This window comes from Paroedura picta, chromosome 8 (assembly GCF_049243985.1).
Source record: "Paroedura picta isolate Pp20150507F chromosome 8, Ppicta_v3.0, whole genome shotgun sequence".
NCBI classification, from domain to species: domain Eukaryota; kingdom Metazoa; phylum Chordata; class Lepidosauria; order Squamata; family Gekkonidae; genus Paroedura; species Paroedura picta.
In genome coordinates this window covers 77,815,871-77,834,931 of record NC_135376.1, presented here as the reverse complement: position 1 = coordinate 77,834,931, position 19,061 = coordinate 77,815,871, and the positions used below count along the sequence as shown (strand labels likewise).

At 47.9% G+C, this 19,061-nt stretch overlaps 2 protein-coding genes across 3 annotated transcripts in view; one reads left to right on the top strand and one right to left on the bottom strand.

Moving 5' to 3' along the window:
* The first annotated feature begins 1,234 nt into the window (after positions 1-1,234).
* Positions 1,235-7,487, top strand: PCBD1 (pterin-4 alpha-carbinolamine dehydratase 1). Of its 2 annotated transcripts, none has more exons than XM_077350501.1 (4): positions 1,235-1,403; positions 5,595-5,726; positions 6,349-6,429; positions 7,002-7,487. In XM_077350501.1, exons 1-4 carry the CDS (start codon positions 1,401-1,403, stop codon positions 7,098-7,100), a joined length of 315 nt encoding a protein of 104 aa, XP_077206616.1. In that variant the 5' UTR covers positions 1,235-1,400; the 3' UTR covers positions 7,101-7,487. The 2 variants fall into 2 exon arrangements, with proteins under 2 accessions (XP_077206616.1, XP_077206617.1); XM_077350502.1 differs by lacking the exon at positions 1,235-1,403 and adding an exon at positions 5,168-5,186.
* SGPL1 (sphingosine-1-phosphate lyase 1) overlaps positions 7,448-19,061 on the bottom strand; it is a 51,795-nt gene continuing 40,181 nt past the window's right edge. Inside the window, exons 7-14 of the mRNA XM_077350500.1 lie at positions 18,744-18,832; positions 16,767-16,872; positions 16,343-16,441; positions 14,699-14,848; positions 12,616-12,854; positions 11,191-11,337; positions 9,179-9,299; positions 7,448-9,082 (exon numbers count right to left, since the gene is read on the bottom strand). Of these exons, the coding sequence (XP_077206615.1) occupies positions 8,945-9,082; positions 9,179-9,299; positions 11,191-11,337; positions 12,616-12,854; positions 14,699-14,848; positions 16,343-16,441; positions 16,767-16,872; positions 18,744-18,832 (1,089 nt within the window). The 3' untranslated portion in view covers positions 7,448-8,944. The remainder of the gene's footprint in view (positions 9,083-9,178; positions 9,300-11,190; positions 11,338-12,615; positions 12,855-14,698; positions 14,849-16,342; positions 16,442-16,766; positions 16,873-18,743; positions 18,833-19,061) is intronic.

The following is a 19,061-nucleotide window of genomic DNA, read 5'->3' as shown; positions in this document are numbered from 1 at the left end:
TCAGCTGCACCGTTTCCACCTCTGCCACTTTGAGTCCACGTCATTCTTTCTGCCCCACAAGCACAGTATCTTCTGTGCAGCTGATCCTGCTTCACGGCCCCTAAGAGATGCAGTGAAAAGAGACTACCTTTTTCTCTCAAGCTGGGAAATTCTGAAGGCTGTCAATGGGAAGAGTTCAGACTTGGAAAGGAGATCGGAGCTCTTAAGCGTGGAAAGCAAATTCTAACATTGAGAAGATAATTCCCCCTCCTGCCCCCAATACGCACATACATGTGACACACTTTTACCCTTACAAAGCCATGCTATCCAGAGGCTGTGGCTGTCTGGCGTGGAAACAGGGCCCTGGCTTGTCCACTGAGGTGGCTCAAAAATCAACAATCAAAGGCTTTGTGAGACAGAAGGATGCATTACACAGAAAGGTGAACGGTTGTTCTAGAGTGCCTTTTCTCTTTCCATATACAGCAGAAACGATCCCTATGTCAGTGGTTCTCAACCTGGGGGTTGAATGACCCTTTCACAGGGGTCGCGGCAGGGCAAGCAGCTTGGCCAGGGGGCACCATCCACACAACAACCTTGCGGGGTAGATCGAGATAGAGTGTTCATCTGTCTGGAGCCTGCCTAAAATGAGGAATTCCTGTCCATCATCTTCCCTGTCGTTTTCCTACACACTGCTACAGCTGCCCACAACCCCCCTCACTTAACAAAGCCTCCACGTGTGGAAATGGGCAGGAGAACCTTTTCATGGAGGAGGGGCAAATACAATCTCTGTTTTTTGTTTTGTTTTTAATACCCGGCTCTGAGGGCGGGCGTCCCAAAGCGGCTTACAAGCGTCTTTCCCTTCCTCTCTCCCCAGCAGACACCCCGGGGGGTAGGTGGAGCCAAAGAGGGCGCCAAGAGAACCTGACGAGGAGCGGGGAATCAAAGCCGGCTCTCCAGGCTAGAGGCCGCCGCTCTCAGCCCCTCCACCCCGCGGCCTTCCGAGCCAGTGCCGCGGCTACCGCTCCGAAGACGCGTGCCCCGAAGCGCTGCCTGAGCCCCGCTTCCGAGTCTCCCCGAGCCCGTTTCCACACGCGCAGCAGCGCCCACGGGCACGGGACTGCGGCTCTCCGCGGCCCACTGCGGAAGGAGGACCCTTGAGCCCCCGCTCTCCATCTCGGCCGCCCAAATGACCCCCCGCCCGCCAGTCCCCTCGGCCCCGACGGCCGCCCAATGGAAGGCAGCGCCGGGGCCGAGGCCCTCCACTCCCCCGCGGGCTCGGCATTGGCTCAGCCTCCGCGGCCCGGCCGCGCCCTCTTCCGCTCACGCAGGGATCGCGCCGGGCCTTAAAGGGACGGGGCGGGCGCCTGTTGCTCGTTTGCGCACCCGAGGTGGGGCCGGCGGCGGGATCGCGGGCTGCAGGCATGGTAAGCGCGGGAGGCGGCGCGGGGGAAGGTGGCTCGGCCAAGGCCTTCGGGGCTGGGCGCTGCCCGGCCAACGAGTAAACCCAAGGGACGCGCCTTGCTCGCTCCCTGCAGGACCTGGGCGGCCACGCTGAGCGGCTGAGTTCCGGCGTGGGGGCGGGCAAGGAGCGGGTTGCCGTGCTCTTCCGTGCTGCCATCCTGCAACAGCTTCGGCCACACCGCCCCGCAGGCAAAGAAAAACTGGGTGATAGATAGATGATAAAATAGATAGATATCCCGCATTTCAGTACCCGAAGCAATCCTAAAGCGATTTACAAACGCCTTACAACAGATAACCTGGGAGAGAGCTCTAAGAGAACTGATCCAAGGGAACTACGACAGGCCCAAGGCTACTAAGCGTGTAGAGGAGTAGGAATCAAGCCCACTAGTTCTCCAAATCACAACATGCTGGAGGGGTGCTTGGACTCTGCTCAAAGCTGGACTCAGATCAGTCTTCCAGGGGTTCTGTGCTTGGACTAGTAAAGGTAAAGGTATCCCCTGTGCGAGCACCAAGTCATGTCTGACCCTTGGGGTGACGCCCTCCATTGTTTTCATGGCAGACTCAATACGGGGTGGTTTGCCAGTGCCTTCCCCAGTCATTACCGTTTTACCCCCCAGCAAGCTGGGTACTCATTTTACCGACCTCGGAAGGATGGAAGGCCGAGTCAACCTTGAGCCAGCTGCTGGGATTGAACTCCCAGCCTCGTGGTCAGAGTTTTCAGACTGCATAGGTTTGCCAAAGCTAAAACAAGACTGCGGGGTGTGATCCAAGAGGCTTGAAGCAAGCAACCTCAGTTCTCGATTTGGAGGTAGAGGGGTTTTCATTGGGAGTGGGGTGTTACATTTCCAATTGTGTTGGGGTAATAGGAGCTGGGTTAAAGCTTGGAGATGCTGACCCTCTTAAACTAGGAGCAGGATAACGGAGAAACCTCTCAGTCTATGTGGTTTCTATGTTGGTTCACATTGGGGCTTCCTCAGGTTAAAACGCAACAAGGTTGACGTCACCCCAACTGTTTCTGGCCCGCTGCAATAAGATGCATGTGGCCTTCAAAGATCACAGCAAGCATCCGAAAAGCGCTACTTTCCCTGGGTGGAAGGAGGAATCCCGTGTACGAATCAAATCCCCGAAAGAATTGAGACAGCCACAAAATTGAGCAGGCTGAGAAGAGGTAAAGCAGAAGGTGGTGCCCCTTTTGGGGCGTGGGAAGATGATACTTAGAAAAGGCTGGAGCTTTGCTGAAGTAGTAGAAATGAAAGCTTGACGTTCTAAGATCCCATTTAAATGGGATTTTATCCCATTAAGTCAGCACAGGGGCTACTTTGTGTAATACGTAAAGGGACCGGGGTGGGGAGGGGGAGAGGCATGAAAATCAATATCTTCCAGGTTTCGTGATCACTCGTTTCTCTCTCTTCTGCCATGATCAAGGCCAGGGAAGGGATGTGTGGCCATGCCAGGGCAGTGCTGGGTTTTAAGTGGAAAGGGCCTGGATCCATTGCGAGGGCCCCTCACGTTGATGCTTGCTATGGACACAGACCTTGAGCAAACAAGCTTAAAGAACTGTTTGTCCATTGCCACATATCCTGAATTCTCAAAATATTACCATCCTTTGAGCTGTGACTGGACGGTGGGGCTCCCGTCAGCCTGCTTGTCACCTTCCCTCCCTGGAGCCCCGTTGCTAGGATACTCTGAACAAGCTTATCGAGCGATCTCTCCCCAAGGGCAACGGCTGGACTTTTTTGTGCTGAACAGCGGCAGCCCTGTGGACCCTCCTCTTTACCAGACAGGGCTTAACTTTGGCTGGCGCAGCAATCAAAGTCAGGGGGCTTGAAATGGGGAAACCGTTCCTGGGCTGGTGGAGCAAACAGCATGGGTCAAAAATGAACAGGCCAAGTTGCCACCCACATAGGGAGCCTGCGCGGCCCTCCCTGGGCCGTGGGAGGTTGCAGGGTGGCCACGTAACAGGTTTGCTTTCTTTTGGACAAGATTTTAGGGTGTGCCTGTCATCTCTGCACCCATCTTCCTTGACCTTTCTTCAGACTTTCTTTAAACCTGTCTTGTGCCAGAAGGCTGACTGGTACTGGGTGTACAAGATTTTTTGCAGTCAGTCGCAAGGGAGGGAGGAAAGTGCTGGCTTAATTGTGCTGGGTCCTTCATAGCTGTGGGATCACCTCCTCCCTTATGCCTTAACCACAGCCTGTAAAACAGAGCTGTCCCACCAGGCCTACACTTGAGGCCCACATATTGATAACAAAACAGGCCATACACAGAAGCCACATAGGAATAACATCAAATGCTAAATAACGAGACCAACGCAGCAGCCCCCTCTCCATTGGACAGACATTTTGAGATTTTGAACATGAGACATGAGATTTTGAACAAATTTTATTATAATATGTTGTAAGCTGCCCCAAGCCCATGGGGAAGGGTAGCATAGAGATGGAACAGTAAGAATTGTGTCTTTTAATTAGCTCCCTGACAGATTCGTGTGGATATATAAATGAATCAAATAGAGTTTGGAAAGGGCCGTGTGGGGTCTGGAGCCACTTGCTAGCCCCTCAAGGCCATCTGTACAAATGCCATCCAGTTGTGGGCAGCTGTGTTGGCCCGAAGCAGCAGAACGAAGTTTGAGTCCAGTGGCACCTTTAAGACCAACAAAGGGCCTACACAAGATTGGTCTTTAAAGTACTACTGGATGCAAACTTGGTTCTGTGTACATACTTGTGTAGATTATTTGTTCTTATTCCCTGCCTCCTTCCAAATGGAAGGCAGACACACAAAACTTCAAAAGTTGCACAACAATTACCCTTCAAAGAACTATTTAAAGAGTCCCAGATGTGGTACGGAAAATGCTGAGAATGGCTGCCATATAGTCTCCCCAAGCGGGAAAGAGCAAACTAACCATTAACCACACAAACTGGCTAATAGGGAAGTGTTTTTCCACTCATAGAAACAGATGCCTGCTAGCTGATGGCTCCAGCTACCATGTTAATCTGGTTTCTGTCTAATCAGATTAAGCTCTAATGTTGTCTAAGCATCACTATGGAACCTAAAGGTTGAGCTACTTAACATATGAGCAGCAGGCAACACTGAGAGTGGTGGTTTTTTAACATTTCACTATTTATTATTATTATTATTATTATTATTTGAATGTATTGCCCGCCACTCTCAGCAAAAGTGGCTCGTGGCAGGTTACAAGATAACATAAGTAAAATACAAATCCCCTGGAAACCCCCCTAAAACACAAGTTAATAAAATACAAACCCAGCAAAAACACAACGGTAGACCAACCCTCCACCTCCCCCCCCCCCACTGGGGACCAGGGGAAACAGCTGGCCACCATTATTAGAATATGGTCTGATAACCTTCCCTCCTTACTCCTCCTATGTGGGCTCCATATTAGACATTCTTATATGCAAAACGTATTAGTTGGAGCATTACTTCGTAGATTTATTTACCACCTAGTAAGTAAGCTCTAACATTATATATTTCTATACTGTGTAAGTGCATTTAAACTTATTTGACCCCTGAAGAAGATCCCAAAGGGGTCAAAATTCATTTGGGTTTTGGTCTTTACATGTTCCATGTGTTAATGTTGATTCTGCAGTTTTCTGTATTACACAGTATGCTCAACGGAGATTTTATCAATGTTTTTAACTTACGTTTACACACAATTATAATAACAATGTTGATTTTAAACAAAAACATTTCTTTTTTGCAGCTCAGCCTTTAGGTTCGTAAGTTGCCAGGTTGGTTTTTTGTTTCCCCTCTTGGTTGTTTAGTTTAAGCATCAATCACAAGAATTATGTGCTTGACTTACCACTTTATGCAACTGACATGGCAATGTGAAGCCGCATTACGCACAGTCCTCCACTGACCCAAATGTCACCAGGCCTTTCCCATCGTGTGTGACCTGATCTTAGTAGTGGACTGCTAAACCTAGAACTTCCCACTACACAGCATGTGCTTCCCCACCACCACAAGTCAGCCATCAGACTCACCTTCAAAGCATGATACTTCTCAATTAAAGCAGAGATGTGATTTTGCTGAAATCCTCTACCAGGCTCCTACTGCAAGTCTGTTTCATGTCCTACAAATTCAGCTGAACGCTTGAGTCTCCTCCATCCCAGCGATTCCTTTTTCCCCCCCTTTCCTAGGCAGGGAAGGCCCACCGACTAAGTGGCGAAGAGAGAGATCAGTTGCTGCCAAACCTCCGAGCTGTGGGGTGGAACGAGGTGGAAGGCAGAGATGCCATTTACAAAGAGTTCCACTTCAAGGACTTCAATCGGGTAACCGGATTCTTTCTCATTGTTTTTCCACAGGGAAACTTTAGGCAGTTAGCTGCTGGTACAGACGTCAAGGCCTTGGCAGGGGTGCCAATTAGCAACAAGGGGCGTGGGGAGAGAAGCTCTGTTTGGGTGCATGTGTGGATAATGCTTAGGATCTTTTGCAACACCGCAGAAGATACTGGGGTGCTTGGATGCTATAACCGTTTTCTGTCAACCTGGAAATAGCTGCCGTATCAGGCTACTCCAAAGCAGGACAGAATATCATGGGTACAATCTGGCAAACCATTGGCCTCTGTAGTCCCTGCTCTATTTCTTCACAGTAGTGTGATGCTGTATATGCCATTTTGACTTTGGGAATTCTGTTTGGCTATTTAATAGCATTCTAGGGTGCTGATTAGATCAGCAGTTTGGAATGCTTCACAGCTTGTGCAGAAGCCTGCTTAGGACCCCCGTTTCAGATTTGCAGGGTCTGTTATCAAGCACTCAATCTGGGTACCTGAGGCTCAGCTGTGCCTCCACCTGGAGGGGGAAACAGATGAGTGTTCCAGGGTCAGCTTAGGGTTGAGTCATTCTCGGATTCATGACATGGGTTTTCCTAAATTGCCTTGTCTTTCATTGGCAGGCTTTTGGATTTATGACCAGAGTAGCTCTCCAGGCAGAGAAACTGGACCATCACCCCGAATGGTTCAATGTTTACAACAAGGTAAGAGAGAGGCAATCTGGTGACAGCTCTCGCGGAGTATGCAAAATGACCATCCCAGCAGAACGAAATGCATTCTGCATTCGCACCAGGCCTGAAAAGGCAGGAGCCATTCACCTGGCACAGTGTTTGAAAAGCGGAGGGGGGCAGCTTCCTAAACGCTCCCACCCACTTGCTGTTCTTAGACTTAATCACCTGGCAGGCTCAGGTCAAGAGTCACGTGGGGGGGGAAATAAGTCGGGAGGGGAGGGCTTCCTCCAAATCCTTTTCCAAGGTGAAGCCTGACTGAAGGCGCAGGGGCTGTTGGCTGCTACACACCCCTGGCTGCAGTACCATGTGGTTGCCCTTCTCTTCGAAGGAGGAGAATTGCCTTCATTTGCTGTTTCAGGTGTTTCAGTGTCACCTGATACTCTCCTGGAACCCAACTGAACCAGACTCCTGCTCCTTGTACAGACAGGAAGACAGCATGCTTTGTGGTGTTAACAGTGCCTTAATTCTGAATCGTGCAGCTAGCTCTATTTCAGGAAAGTCTGAAGTGTAAGGTGTAGTTTAACTGGATGCTTTTTGTGTTGCAGGTTCATATAACCTTAAGCACCCATGAGTGTGCAGGCTTATCTGAACGGGACATTAACCTGGCCAGTTATATAGAACAAGTTGCAGGTTCTTTGTCTTGAAACCACAAAGTACCCAAACCTGAATCAAGTAAGAAAAACCGACCCCTAGACCCTTGTGGCTGAAGAGCATCTTGGCAAATGGACTGTCTGAGCAAACAACGTTGATGCAGATGTTTGTTAACCCCCTATCAGTATTGCTGTTTCTTCTCAGTTATGGAACTCACCCTTGACTGTACCCATCCCAGTTGCCTTGGTTAAGGAATCCATCCTCTTACATTTTTTTTTTACCTTCAGAAAAAATCTCGGGTTAAGTTGCTGGGTTCTGTGGTTGGTCTGTGTTTGGTCAAGAAGTATCCCTTCAGCCCAGTCAAGGTTGAGTTGCCCAAATAAAAACTACAGGCACCATGTTTGTCACAAAGTTTTTCTTTAAATAAAATCTGAACGGAGTTTGTGGCTCTTATTTGACAAGAAAGATCAATGCAGAGATGGAAACACTGGTACATTCAGTTTGCTGGATCAATTATACAGTGATAATGGTTCCCTTTTGAAGATTAGGTTTTGGTTCCCACTCAAACAATAGCCCTCCCATTGCGTTGCATGCAAGTGGGTCCCGGACAAATGTTAAACTAGACTTTAGACAAGTGCAGAAGACTAATTACCCTGGTTCTGAACATATTGAGGCTGAGAACGAGCCCTCATTCAGATCTCATTTGCCTGGGCTTCCATAAGGTAGCAGACATCTGTTAAGCTCTGACTTCAAACTACATCCCACCCTTACTTCAACCCTTGGGGGGGGGGGACCAGCTGCAAACTGAAAGGGCTACAGGTTAAGGTGACTACAATGCAAGGAGGGGTAACTCTGAAATTCTAAAAAGAGGTCAGGGTGGGACAACAATACATAGAGGATGGAGTGTGTTGTACCTGAGGCTGTTTTCAGTGTAGTACCGTCAAGCAGTTCATCAGTGAACAGCTAGCTGGTCTTTGGAATCCCAAAAGGACAGCTATCCGCATTAAGGCAAACCTGTAAGTCCCCTTTGAAAACAGAGACAACGGCTACATAAAGAGGGTCATGCTGCACTCAAAGCGGCAGGCAGAACGTTAACGGAGGTCGTGCCTATCCAAAACCTCCCCCTTGCAGAGCTGGAGTACGGTCCAGTAGCTGGGCTGGTTAAAATATGATGCTGGACCCAGGAATCCTGATTAATTTTCCAGGGAGGCTGCCTGCAGCATCTTACATTCACACACACTCTTCAGAATTAATACTGGGGAATGAATGACCATTTTGCTCTCCACCACTCCCAAGATATGCTCAGTTCAACAAGGTGGTTTTGTAAAAACTCCAGAGAGCAGCAAGGCTGCCAGGGTAGACCCTGGGAGTAAAACCCATGAGAGTAGGGAAAGGAGCCAAAAATTAGGACCACGGGCATTACAACCAAGTATTCCACATGGTGATCTGAAAAACCATTCCTCTTCTCCGAAGAAAAGTTAGTCAGTGGCTGGCCACTCAGCATAAGAATTACAACACATAAAATGCAGGAAAGAGAAGGAAGTATAGGATCAATTCAAAGGGAACAAACACCTGAGTTACGAGGGATTACAGAACGATTTAGCCATATGGGTGGCTATTTCTTGCAGGTCTATGGCAGTGTGCCCTAACCTGAAAAATAAGCAATTAGTATTGAAGGTTAATTAGTTGTGAGAATTCACAACAAATAGTTCCCTGCAAAAAATTTTTAAAAACCCTAACATGACATCTATGCCACTTTCAAACAGATGGATGACAGCAAGCCGCCACATAGCCTGCACCTGCAGGAAGAACAGCGACTAACACACGTTCTCTTTCCATGGAAATCTTGAGAATTTCCCGCTATCTTGAGAACCACCCGCTAGTTGGAAGGCACAAGTCACTGTGGGGACCCGTTCAGGACCTTGTCCGGAGCAGCTGGGGTCTCCGTGCTGTACAAGGCATCCAAATAGACATGAGAAATATCCGTGATAATGCTTCTGTCAGGGATGGCTTGGGCCAGACCGTAGATGGCGCCCTATAAATTCAAACACAAAATATAATCAGATGTTTGGCCCAAACAACTATATTCCACTCAAAGGGCCATCTAAACTTGCTCTCAGAATTGACGTACCACACCAGTGGTTTTGGCTTTGGGGTCCTTCATGATCTCGGAGACGGACTCTCGGATATCCTTCAAGAGTTGTTCCGCCACGCCAGGTTTTGTGTGCAGTAATGTTAAGGATATGTGGAGACTAGGGAAGAGAGGGCATGTAAGAAAATATGTTAATTTTTTAATTTTATTTTTTGAAAAACAAAAGAAACTCTTTTGGTTTGGGCATATACCCTTCTTTAGAAAATCTCTGGGAAACTTGAGAAGGTTCTACATCATCCAATACATCAAGAGTACAAATGGAATTTCCAGTTTCTACAAATTCCAGCTGCTGCTTGACACAGGCCTAACAAGGACTCACTGCTTGGGCTCCATCTTTCCTTAACATCTAAAGAGGGATAATCGCTCCAGGGAGCACAGCATTCATCACGAGGTTGCCATGCCCCGCCTTTTGAATACAGAAGGCACCTGAGTGACTTTGTTTAAAAGAGTGGAACAGTTTGTGCACCATCAGTATCATTTCAGTTCACGGATTTCAAGCCTTTTGCCTTCAGCTGAAAGTGCCAATAACCTGAAAACAGATTCTACAAGGATGTAGATTTAAAGTGGGGGGGGGGGGTGACTGGAGAAACCAGTTTAACCTCTGGAGAAACTAGACCTGCCTCTGAACTGGTCATCAGAGGTTATTCTCATGAGCAGTCCTGCTAAGTCCTGGCAGAGAACTAGAAGTGCACACCTGGTAGGAAACGAGCCAGGTGCTCAGAGAAATGGTGCAGTCCTGGACTCAGGAATTAGATCCAAGAACAGTCCGGGGAAGAGAATGTGCTACCTGGTCTCCCATCCCTGCCTCTGCACCTGGTTCTAACCACAAGAAAGGGAGGCATCGCAAATCTCCCTCTTCCAGACTATTTGATCAGAATTAATAAGAACCTTTCAGCATAGCTTAAAAACTAAGTAGGCAAAAAAGGAAAGTATATATTTTGTGTGACCAAAAGGAACATCCATATGCAGCAGCTGGAGCCTTAGAATACCTTGCCCTTGTAACATAAAAACGGACATCTAAATCTTTCATTGCTTTAAACCTGTAGAATTTACCCTAAAGCAAGGGCACATGTTTTAGCACACACTTTTAACCCTGACTTTTCTGAAAATAAGAAAAGGGAGGCAGGGATGGAGACCTGAGGAACAAACATGCTTCGCAAAAAGTTCCCCTCAAATAGTTAATTTCACAGAAGTCCTATGTCCTATAAGAAGGAGAGCGACTTTTTTATGCCCCACTTTTCACTACCCAAAGAGTTGCAAAGCGGCTTACAAAATACCTTTCCTCTCCTCACAACAGCCACGGGCCGGCACACTGAGAGAGGCGGGGTATAAATCATCACATAATATAAATAGACACCCTGTGAGGGAGGTGAGGCTGAGAGAGCTCTGAGCTAAGTGTACCTGATCCAGGGTCACCCAGCTAGCTGAATGTGGAGGAGGAATGGGGAAATCAAACCCGGCTCACCAGATTAGAGACCCCTACTCCTAACCACTACCCCAAGCTGGTTCTCAAGGCACATGGGACAGCAATACAATAAGGTTTTCAATAAATCTATTGGCTCTCTTCTGAGTACCACCATGGTCATATAAATAAAGCCTAAAGAGATAAATTAAAACATGGATCGATTCAATGGTTGTCTCCCCTTCTCCTTGGGAACACAACGATGCTTTCCTTTCTAGGCAAAGCTATGGACAGACCCTTTCAATACTCATTTCTGATTACAATGCTACAGTCCTGCTGTTGTCCAGATGAAGCAGTTTGCAGAGACAGGATCCAGCCCAGAAGGCAATAGCTGTCCAACCATCTTGCAGAGCAGTCCTTCTGAAGGCTTTTAAAGAGGGATACGTCTCTTTCTGATATTTTCTAAAAGAAGAAGCTGTCACCTGTGCATGTATCAACCTCGCAGGACAAGTGTCCACAGAGAGAAGGCACCGCCCCCCCTCCCCCGATGGCTGGTCACCAACCGCGCTTAGGATCACAGGGAACTCACCCTGAAGGGTACTGAAGTGTCGTTAAATTCCATCCTTTAGACAGCAGCATATTTCCCAACCGGAATATGTCAAATGTGTCAGACCAAAGAGAGATCACAGAGACCTCAGGCTTCCCAAAAACGATGATGTGGTCGGTTTTCCGCAACCTTAGCAAAAATGTTGAATGTTACAGACCATGTTATAATACTGCCAAAAAGAAAGCAACGGAGAAAGCACAACACGCATTCCCATCCAGGCTCTCTCTCATCCTTAACACTGGCAACAAGAACCCCCGGAAGGCCATGAATTGCAACATATTTTATTCCTATGCCTAAGTTCTCTAAATTCTGAGCACCCTTCCTTGAAGGATGTCCTAGTGAGGGAAGAGGATGCCAGTCAGTGGGCGGCAAACTTCCCATGCCGGCCCAGTCAGTAATCAGTTCAGTATGCCTGCCTGCATCTGAAGGGGGGGGGGGTTGGGGAGTTTTTAAAAGTATTACCGCCATGTTGTTTTAGCTCTGTTACGATTTTGTTGTCTGCTTTTAATGGGGCTTTATTGGGGGTTTTATTAGACATTTTCTCACCCACCAAGAGTATTTACTCTTGGGAGTAAATACAGACAGAAGGGACGGTTTGTAGTGTCTACACAAAAAGAGAAAAAAACCTATCCCAAGGCGACTAACAATATTAACAAAATTAATACAAGATAAAGAAAAGTAAAGAGCCTCTTGTGGTGCAGAGTAGTAAAGCAGCCGACATGCTGTCTGAAGCTCTGACCATGAGGCTGGGAGTTCAGTCCCAGCAGCCGGCTTGAGGTTGACTCAACCTTCCATCCTTCCGAGGTCGGTAAAATGAGTACCCAGTTTGCTGGAGGGTAAAATGGTAGCGACTGGGGAAGGCAATGGCAAAACCACCCTGTATTGAGTCTGCCAAGAAAACACTACACGGCGTCACCCCAAGGGTCAGATATGACCCGGTGCTTGCACAGGGGATACCTTTACCTAAAGAAAAGTAAAAAGTCTCTTCTTGCCTCCATGATTTACAACAACGCTGAACGCAAATGGAGGTCCTTCTCTCCACAGAGAGCACCACTGCCAGCAGCCGCTCTTGAGTGACTAGATGGGTGGTAAACAAGTCATCAAGCTATGAAAGCTATAAAAACCCAAGAGAATGATAGGGGGGGGGAGCCAAAGAGGGAAGGAAAAGACCATTTCTCTCAGCCTGTGAGTGGAGGAAGGGGAGGGCCTTTCTCCCTTCCAATCCGATGGTTTCATGGCCGATAGGAATATAGCTTAGCCGACAATAACACTTGTTTGTGACATTGACAGTATCTGGGTCCTAAAGCCAAACAGCTACAAAACAAAAGAGATGAAACACTGCCTGTCTTTGTGAGGAGGGGAGAAGTGAAATGAGGGGGGGGGGGGTCCTTGAAGCCGCCTACATACTCTGATTCGATGAACCGTGCTGTTGAAATGATCTTCCTCGTGGCTTCCACATAGCCATCTTCTCCAATGTGCATCATGGTTGCCCAGCAACCTGCAATGATGCCACCAGACCTGGAGCCAGCCATGACAGGGGAGGCGTAGATCCCTCCTTGCCAGTCAGTTGCCACAAAAAACTGGTAGTACCGATATTTCTTCTCACGGTACATTATCACCGAGGAGCCCTTCGGGGCATAGGCATACTGGGAAGAGAACAACAAGTTCAAATTGCAATACAGCTGACATAAAACTTCCAGACAAATGCCTTAATGCCCCAGGCAGACCTTTAGAGAGCCAGCTTGGTGTAGTGGTTAGGAGCCTGGCAAGCAGAGATGCTGGTGATGCCTAATCTGGCGAGCAGACTTTGATTCCCCGCCCCTCCACATGCAGCCAGCTGGGTGACCTTGGGCTGGCCACAGCACTGATAAAGCTGTTCTGACCGAGCAGTAATATCAGGGCTCTCTCAGCCTCACCTCCCTCACAGAGTGTCTGTTGTGGGGAGAGGAAAGGGAAGGCGACTGTAAGCTGCCTTCAGACTCCTTCAAGTAGAGAAAAGAGGCATATAAGAACCAACTCTTCTTCTTCTTTATGAAATAACGGCTTGGGTCCAACCAAGTGTTCTTGGTACACAGGGTATTCCCATATCCTGGTCTGCTCCTGCAGTCCTTACAGACCCTGCGAAAACTGACTTCATATGAATAGATTAAATGATGTCACCTGCTTTCCCATCTTCACTGTAGCCTTACAACCTGTGTGGCTTTTCTTCCGTACAGGCTCTGTGACCCCAGGCATTCAGGAGTCCAAAGAGACTGCAGGAGCACAGGGGCACATAAATTGAGACCTTCCTACAGACCATACGTGGGATTCACGCCAACAAAATTTCTCTTTCATAATATAAAGTGTATGTATATACCGATGTATATATGTATATACCGATGAAGAGCCTCTTGTGGCGCAGAGTGGTAAGGCAGCGATATGCTGTCTGAAGCTTTCTGCCCATAAGGTTGGGAGTTCAATCCCAGCAGCCGGCTCAAGGTTGACTCAGCCTTCCATCCTTCCGAGGTCGGTAAAATGAGTACCCAGCTTGCTGGGGGGTAAACGGTAATGACTGGGGAAGGCACTGGCAAACCACCCCGTATTGAGTCTGCCATGAAAACGCTAGAGGGCGTCACCCCAAGGGTCAGACATGACTCGGTGCTTGCACAGGGGATACCTTTACCTTTTATATACCGATGTGCTTAAAGATCAAGCTTCACATGTGTTCCCAGCATCAAACAACCTAGATTCAGAAGTCATATATTTGGTGTTCATGTCTTTGGGTTGTTTGGGTTGTTGTTTTTTGTTTCATTTTTAATTACACAGAAATTTTAGTACACGCAGTATGCCAGCTTTGCATCAAAATCTTAAGATGACATTCCAATGGATTTTAATGAAATTTGTTTTCAAGAACCCAATTTTAGGGCTGAAAAATATCTTAAGACATTTGAGTTTCAGCCAATGGGAACTAACAGTGTAACCTCCTCTTATACCATAAAGAGTTCACATTAGGAAGAAGAAAAGTTGGGTTTTATACCTTCTTTTTCATTACCCAAAAGGATCTCAAAGTGGCTTACAATTGCCTTCCTCTCCCCAAAACAGACACCCTGTGAAGGCAGGTGAGGCTGAGAGAATTGCTCTGTGAGAACAGCTCTAACAGGACTGTGACTAGCCCAAGTTCACCAAGTTGGCTGCATGTGGAGGAGCAGGGAATCAAACCCAGCTCTCCAGCTTAGAGGCTGCCACTCTTAACTAGGTTTGTGCGATTCAGCCACTTTGGCGGCCGTTCCCTCCGGGCGCAGCAAGCGCCGCGCCGTGGGGGGGGAGGGCGGTGTCAGCAGCGGTGTGACAGCGGGCACAACCACGCAGGTGTGGAATTCAGCCGAACCGCACAGCCCTACTCTTAACCACTGCACCACGCTGGCTCTCTAATGCCCTAGAATTCTAGCGCTGCTTCCAAACAGGAGCTAGAATGTCTGATCCAGTTCATGCCAAACTTATTTTCACTCACTTTGTGGGTATCTGCAGAGATGCTGGTGACGCCTTTCACTCGGAAGTCAAACCGATGTTTCAAAGGAAAACCTGCCTTCTCCATGAAGACAATGAGAAACCCTCCTAGGCAGGCATCCACATGTAAGGGAATATCGTATTTCAGTGCGAGCTATATGAAAATTTAAAAGCAAAACGGTACCAATTAGGTCATGCACTCAAAACACTCTAAATATTCTCCACAAAGATCTGAATGTGCGTGGTCCCAACTTTGATTGCGGCCTGCTGCTAGCTGGCTTTGCTGGAGTTAGAAGGGAAAACAACTCGAATTTCAAGCAGGAGGCTTCCGGAGACTCCATCAACCAAGGCTTGTTTCCTGGTCAACTTCACCCACAATGAATCCCTTCTGAAGTGACATGCTGTTTTCCCCAGAGCCCCCTGTCTGGCTCCATTGCCAAAATCCCATTTGCTCCCATCTCCAACACTGAATTTTGATACTCTTCCTTCCTACCTAAGCAGTACATATGAATGAACAAGCCTAGTCAGTTGATTAGTTTGTGTATCCCAACGTTCACTGACATTCCTTGCAGCCACTGAATAATTTTATTTTATTTAGTGTTTTTTTTAGGGGTGGGGGATTTATCCTGCCTCTCCAGGAAGGTCCCTCAATGTACCATGGTGTGGGAGTTTTCAAAACGGCAGCTGGAGAGAACATGCCCATCCTGTCAAAGAAAAAAGGATTTTTAATTCTTTTTTAATCTACCCATTATTTGGGCAGGGTGATCCACCCCCTTCCAAAGTGGTCAATGATGTGCCTGGGGGAGTGGGAAGGGGAGGGGGGCCAGCCCTTTAAGCATCTGCCACCCAAGGCTCCTCTCACTTCTTGGGGCATGGCAGGGAGGCGTGGCCAGCTGACATCACTTCCTGGTTCCTCGAAGCCTGAAAAATATACCAGTGGTACCTCCATGGTCCCACATTGGAAGGAGGCTGGTTTAAAGTAACAATTTCCAGAATAAAACTGTAGTTAAAGATCATGAGAAGGTGCCATTAAGTTGCAACTCCAACCCAGGCAAGAGAGGAAGAGGTCACCTTCCTCCTTGTAGTATCCCTGGCCTTCGTTGGCAGCCAAGGACATAATGTGGCTTCACCAAATTCGGGTTACCAGGCTGTCCAAGTGGCTCATCAAAATATCAACCCCTTGCTTCAAAGCCTGCATCATCTAACAACAATCCAGGAGAGAGCAAACAGGGACATGGTTTATCGTCCAAGTGTTGCTCCACGGCTGAGTGGCATCATTCTGGCAGTGCGTCTGTGCAAACTTGAGTCCTTGCCTACATGAACAGTGGCAGTGTTGCAAGCCCACAAAATTGGGATATCAAACCACTCACAACTGGAAGCGAAGCAGCGTTCAGCTACATCAAAATCAGGCCAGTTTTTGCAAGTGCTTGGTGTGCTCCTGGCCAATAGACCTGAGCATGAAAAAGGACTTTTCTATCTACAAGGGGGCAGGTTGAACCATGCATGCTTAACAACGCTCCCTCCTACAACCCGCAGCAGTAATCCTGTAGGAATGCAATCTCCCGGACTGCAAGGACTGTATTTACGTTCCGCTTTCACTGGAGAGCTACAGCAATTGCGTGTGGAAACTGCAGGGAAGTGCTATTACCTCTGCCACCTCCTCAACTGGGTCTACGATCCCATGAGGGAACTGGGGAGTGGAGCAGACGAGCATCGCTGTGTTTCTGGAAATGGCTCTCTTCATTGCCTGGGGAGGGAAGGGGGCACAAATAGGAAATTATTAGCTACTCAACGTCCTCAAAATTTCAAGAATTTCAAAAGCTTATTCTTCATTCCAAGTCATTTTAATTCAGGGGTAGTCAAACTGCGGCCCTCCAGATGTCCATGGACTACAATTCCCATGAGCCCCTGCCAGCATTCGCTGGCACTGGCTCATGGGAATTGTAGTCCATGGACATCTGGAGGGCCGCAGTTTGACTACCCCTGAATTAGAATCTTTCAACCCAGACCTAACAACTAGCGGAGCAATGCTGAGAACATATAATCAATGTCTGGAAAGACCAGAGCGATACCTTCACGTCTACTTGCATGTTCTCGGTCAACGGAATGTGCACCATCTTCATCCCGAAGTAATGAGCAGCTTTGTCAAACGCCGCGTGGGCGCTCACTGGAGCCAGGCTGAAAGGCAGAAACGGAAACGACACTCCTCAGCAAGGGTCTGCAGATGGTCACAAGCCTCCATGCTCACCTTACTGCCCCCACTGGGGGGGGGAGGGAGACAGGAAAATGGGGCTTTGGATACATCTTTATCAAATGGACAGTTTTTAAACTCGGTGGGAGTTTGGATTTGGGGTGTTTAAATTGTACCCACATGCAAAGATACAACTCACAACCCCTGCTGCAGCATTGCTAGGTCGTTGCAGCCTACAAACTTATTCTACACGCTCAGCAAAGATTTTGCATACAGAAAACAGAGAGGGAGAGGGTATGAAAAGCAGGTGAGTTTCCCACTAGCTGCACGAAGGGGCTGATGTTAGCAGACTGGTTAAAATCACTCCAAAGTCCTGTAGGATATGCATGAATCTCCGAATCTAAAGCTCTCTGAATTTGCTACTCTGTATTGAGTTTTTTTGCTCAGAAATAGTAGAGAAGACCAAGGGCTAAGTGGCAGAATAAACACTTTACAGTGCAAAAGGTCCTGAGCTCAGCCCTGGGCATCTCCAGTTAAACAGGCGACGGGAAAGACCTTTCGTTGCCTCAAGTGCCACCATCACGTGATGCTGGCCTAGAGGGTCTTATTCACAGGTGTACAGACCTCTGAGCAGCATCCCCTCAACTCTGCCTTTGGTCTGCCTCCTTCCATAATTCTGCCGAGTATTTAAACCAAGCTGATGCAAAACAGCCTGACCTGGATAGCCCAGCCTAGGCTGATCTCGTCAAATTTCAGAAGCTAAGCAGGGTCAGCCCTAGTTAATTACTGGATGGGAGACAAGCAAGGAATATCAAGGAAGAGGCAGGCAATGGCAACCCAACTCTGAGCATCTCTTGCCTTGAAAATCCAATGGGGTTGCCATCAGTCAGCTGTGACTTGAAGGCAAAAACAAAAGGCAAAAACATGCAATTTATGAGGTATCCAGTAGATGGCACTGGTGGGAGTTTTAATCTCTGCCTACTTTCCATACCTGCTTTGCAGAGTGTTAAAATACCAGAAGGGACAGCATCCTGAAAATATTCAAAACATTGACTCTCTTTCACATTAAGGTCTCCTACTTCAAACAATACCCACCTACTTCACAAGAGGAAGAAACTGCAGGCTGTGAAATCAGAGTCCAGTGGCACCTTTAAGACCAACAAAGATTTATTCAGGGCGCGAGCTTTCGAGTGCAAGCACTCTTCGTCAGTCTTAAAGGTGCTGCCGGACTCTATTTTTGTTGTGCTACTTCAGACCAACGCGGCTGCCCACTTGAATCTATCCTTGTGGCAGGCAGGGAGTATATCATCTGCCGTGGTAGAAAGTGCCATCAGGTCACTGCTGACTTATGAGGACTGCTGGCAGGGGCTCATGGTAATTGTAGTCCAGGGGCATCTGGCTAGCCACAGTTCAGCCACCCCTGCCATAGGGCTTTCAGGGCAAGAAGCATGCAGAGGTGGTTTGCCATTGCCTGCCTCTGCGTTATGACCCTGGTATCCTTGGAGGCCTCCCATGCAAATCTAGCCAAGGCCGACCCTGTCTAGTTTCCAAGATCTGACAAGATGAGGCTAGCAGAGGCAAAACTCTGTCCAGCAGATGCAGAGCCCAGAAGGTATGCAAGCAGCCCTGCTAGAATGTACAGAGCTGTACTTTAATCAGAATGTTCTAACTCAAAAGGTTTCAAAATGGCTTTTGAACCTGCTTCCCACAATATACATCTGGGTTACATTTGAAAGCTTAACTAAGTAATAACTGGATGGGAGAGGTGGCTGATAAAGGTAACTTGCCCCCCAACTGAGAATGGGGGTGGGGGGTTAACACTTTCTTTTTTAAGGAAAAAAGAGAAAGAGAAGCATACATTTCTGGGTGCGTGATTCCTTTTTCATGAGCCATGTCCCTGTAGACTTTACAGGCCATCAAGATGCTCTCTGTCCCACCAGAGGTCACCTATTAAAAAAGAATTCAACACACGCTTACATTTGGATCATCACATAACCAAGCAGTAGCACAGGGTTACACAGCACTCGATTGTGAGCTGAGTTTCAGTGGCCGGTTCCAGAAGGAACTTCAGGTTTAACAGAGCAAAGGAGTCTTACAGGCCAGCTGTGTTTGAAAGCGCAAGACTTTTTTTAAGCAGCAAAAAGGGCCCATGAGAATCTAAGCAAATGTTTGCCCA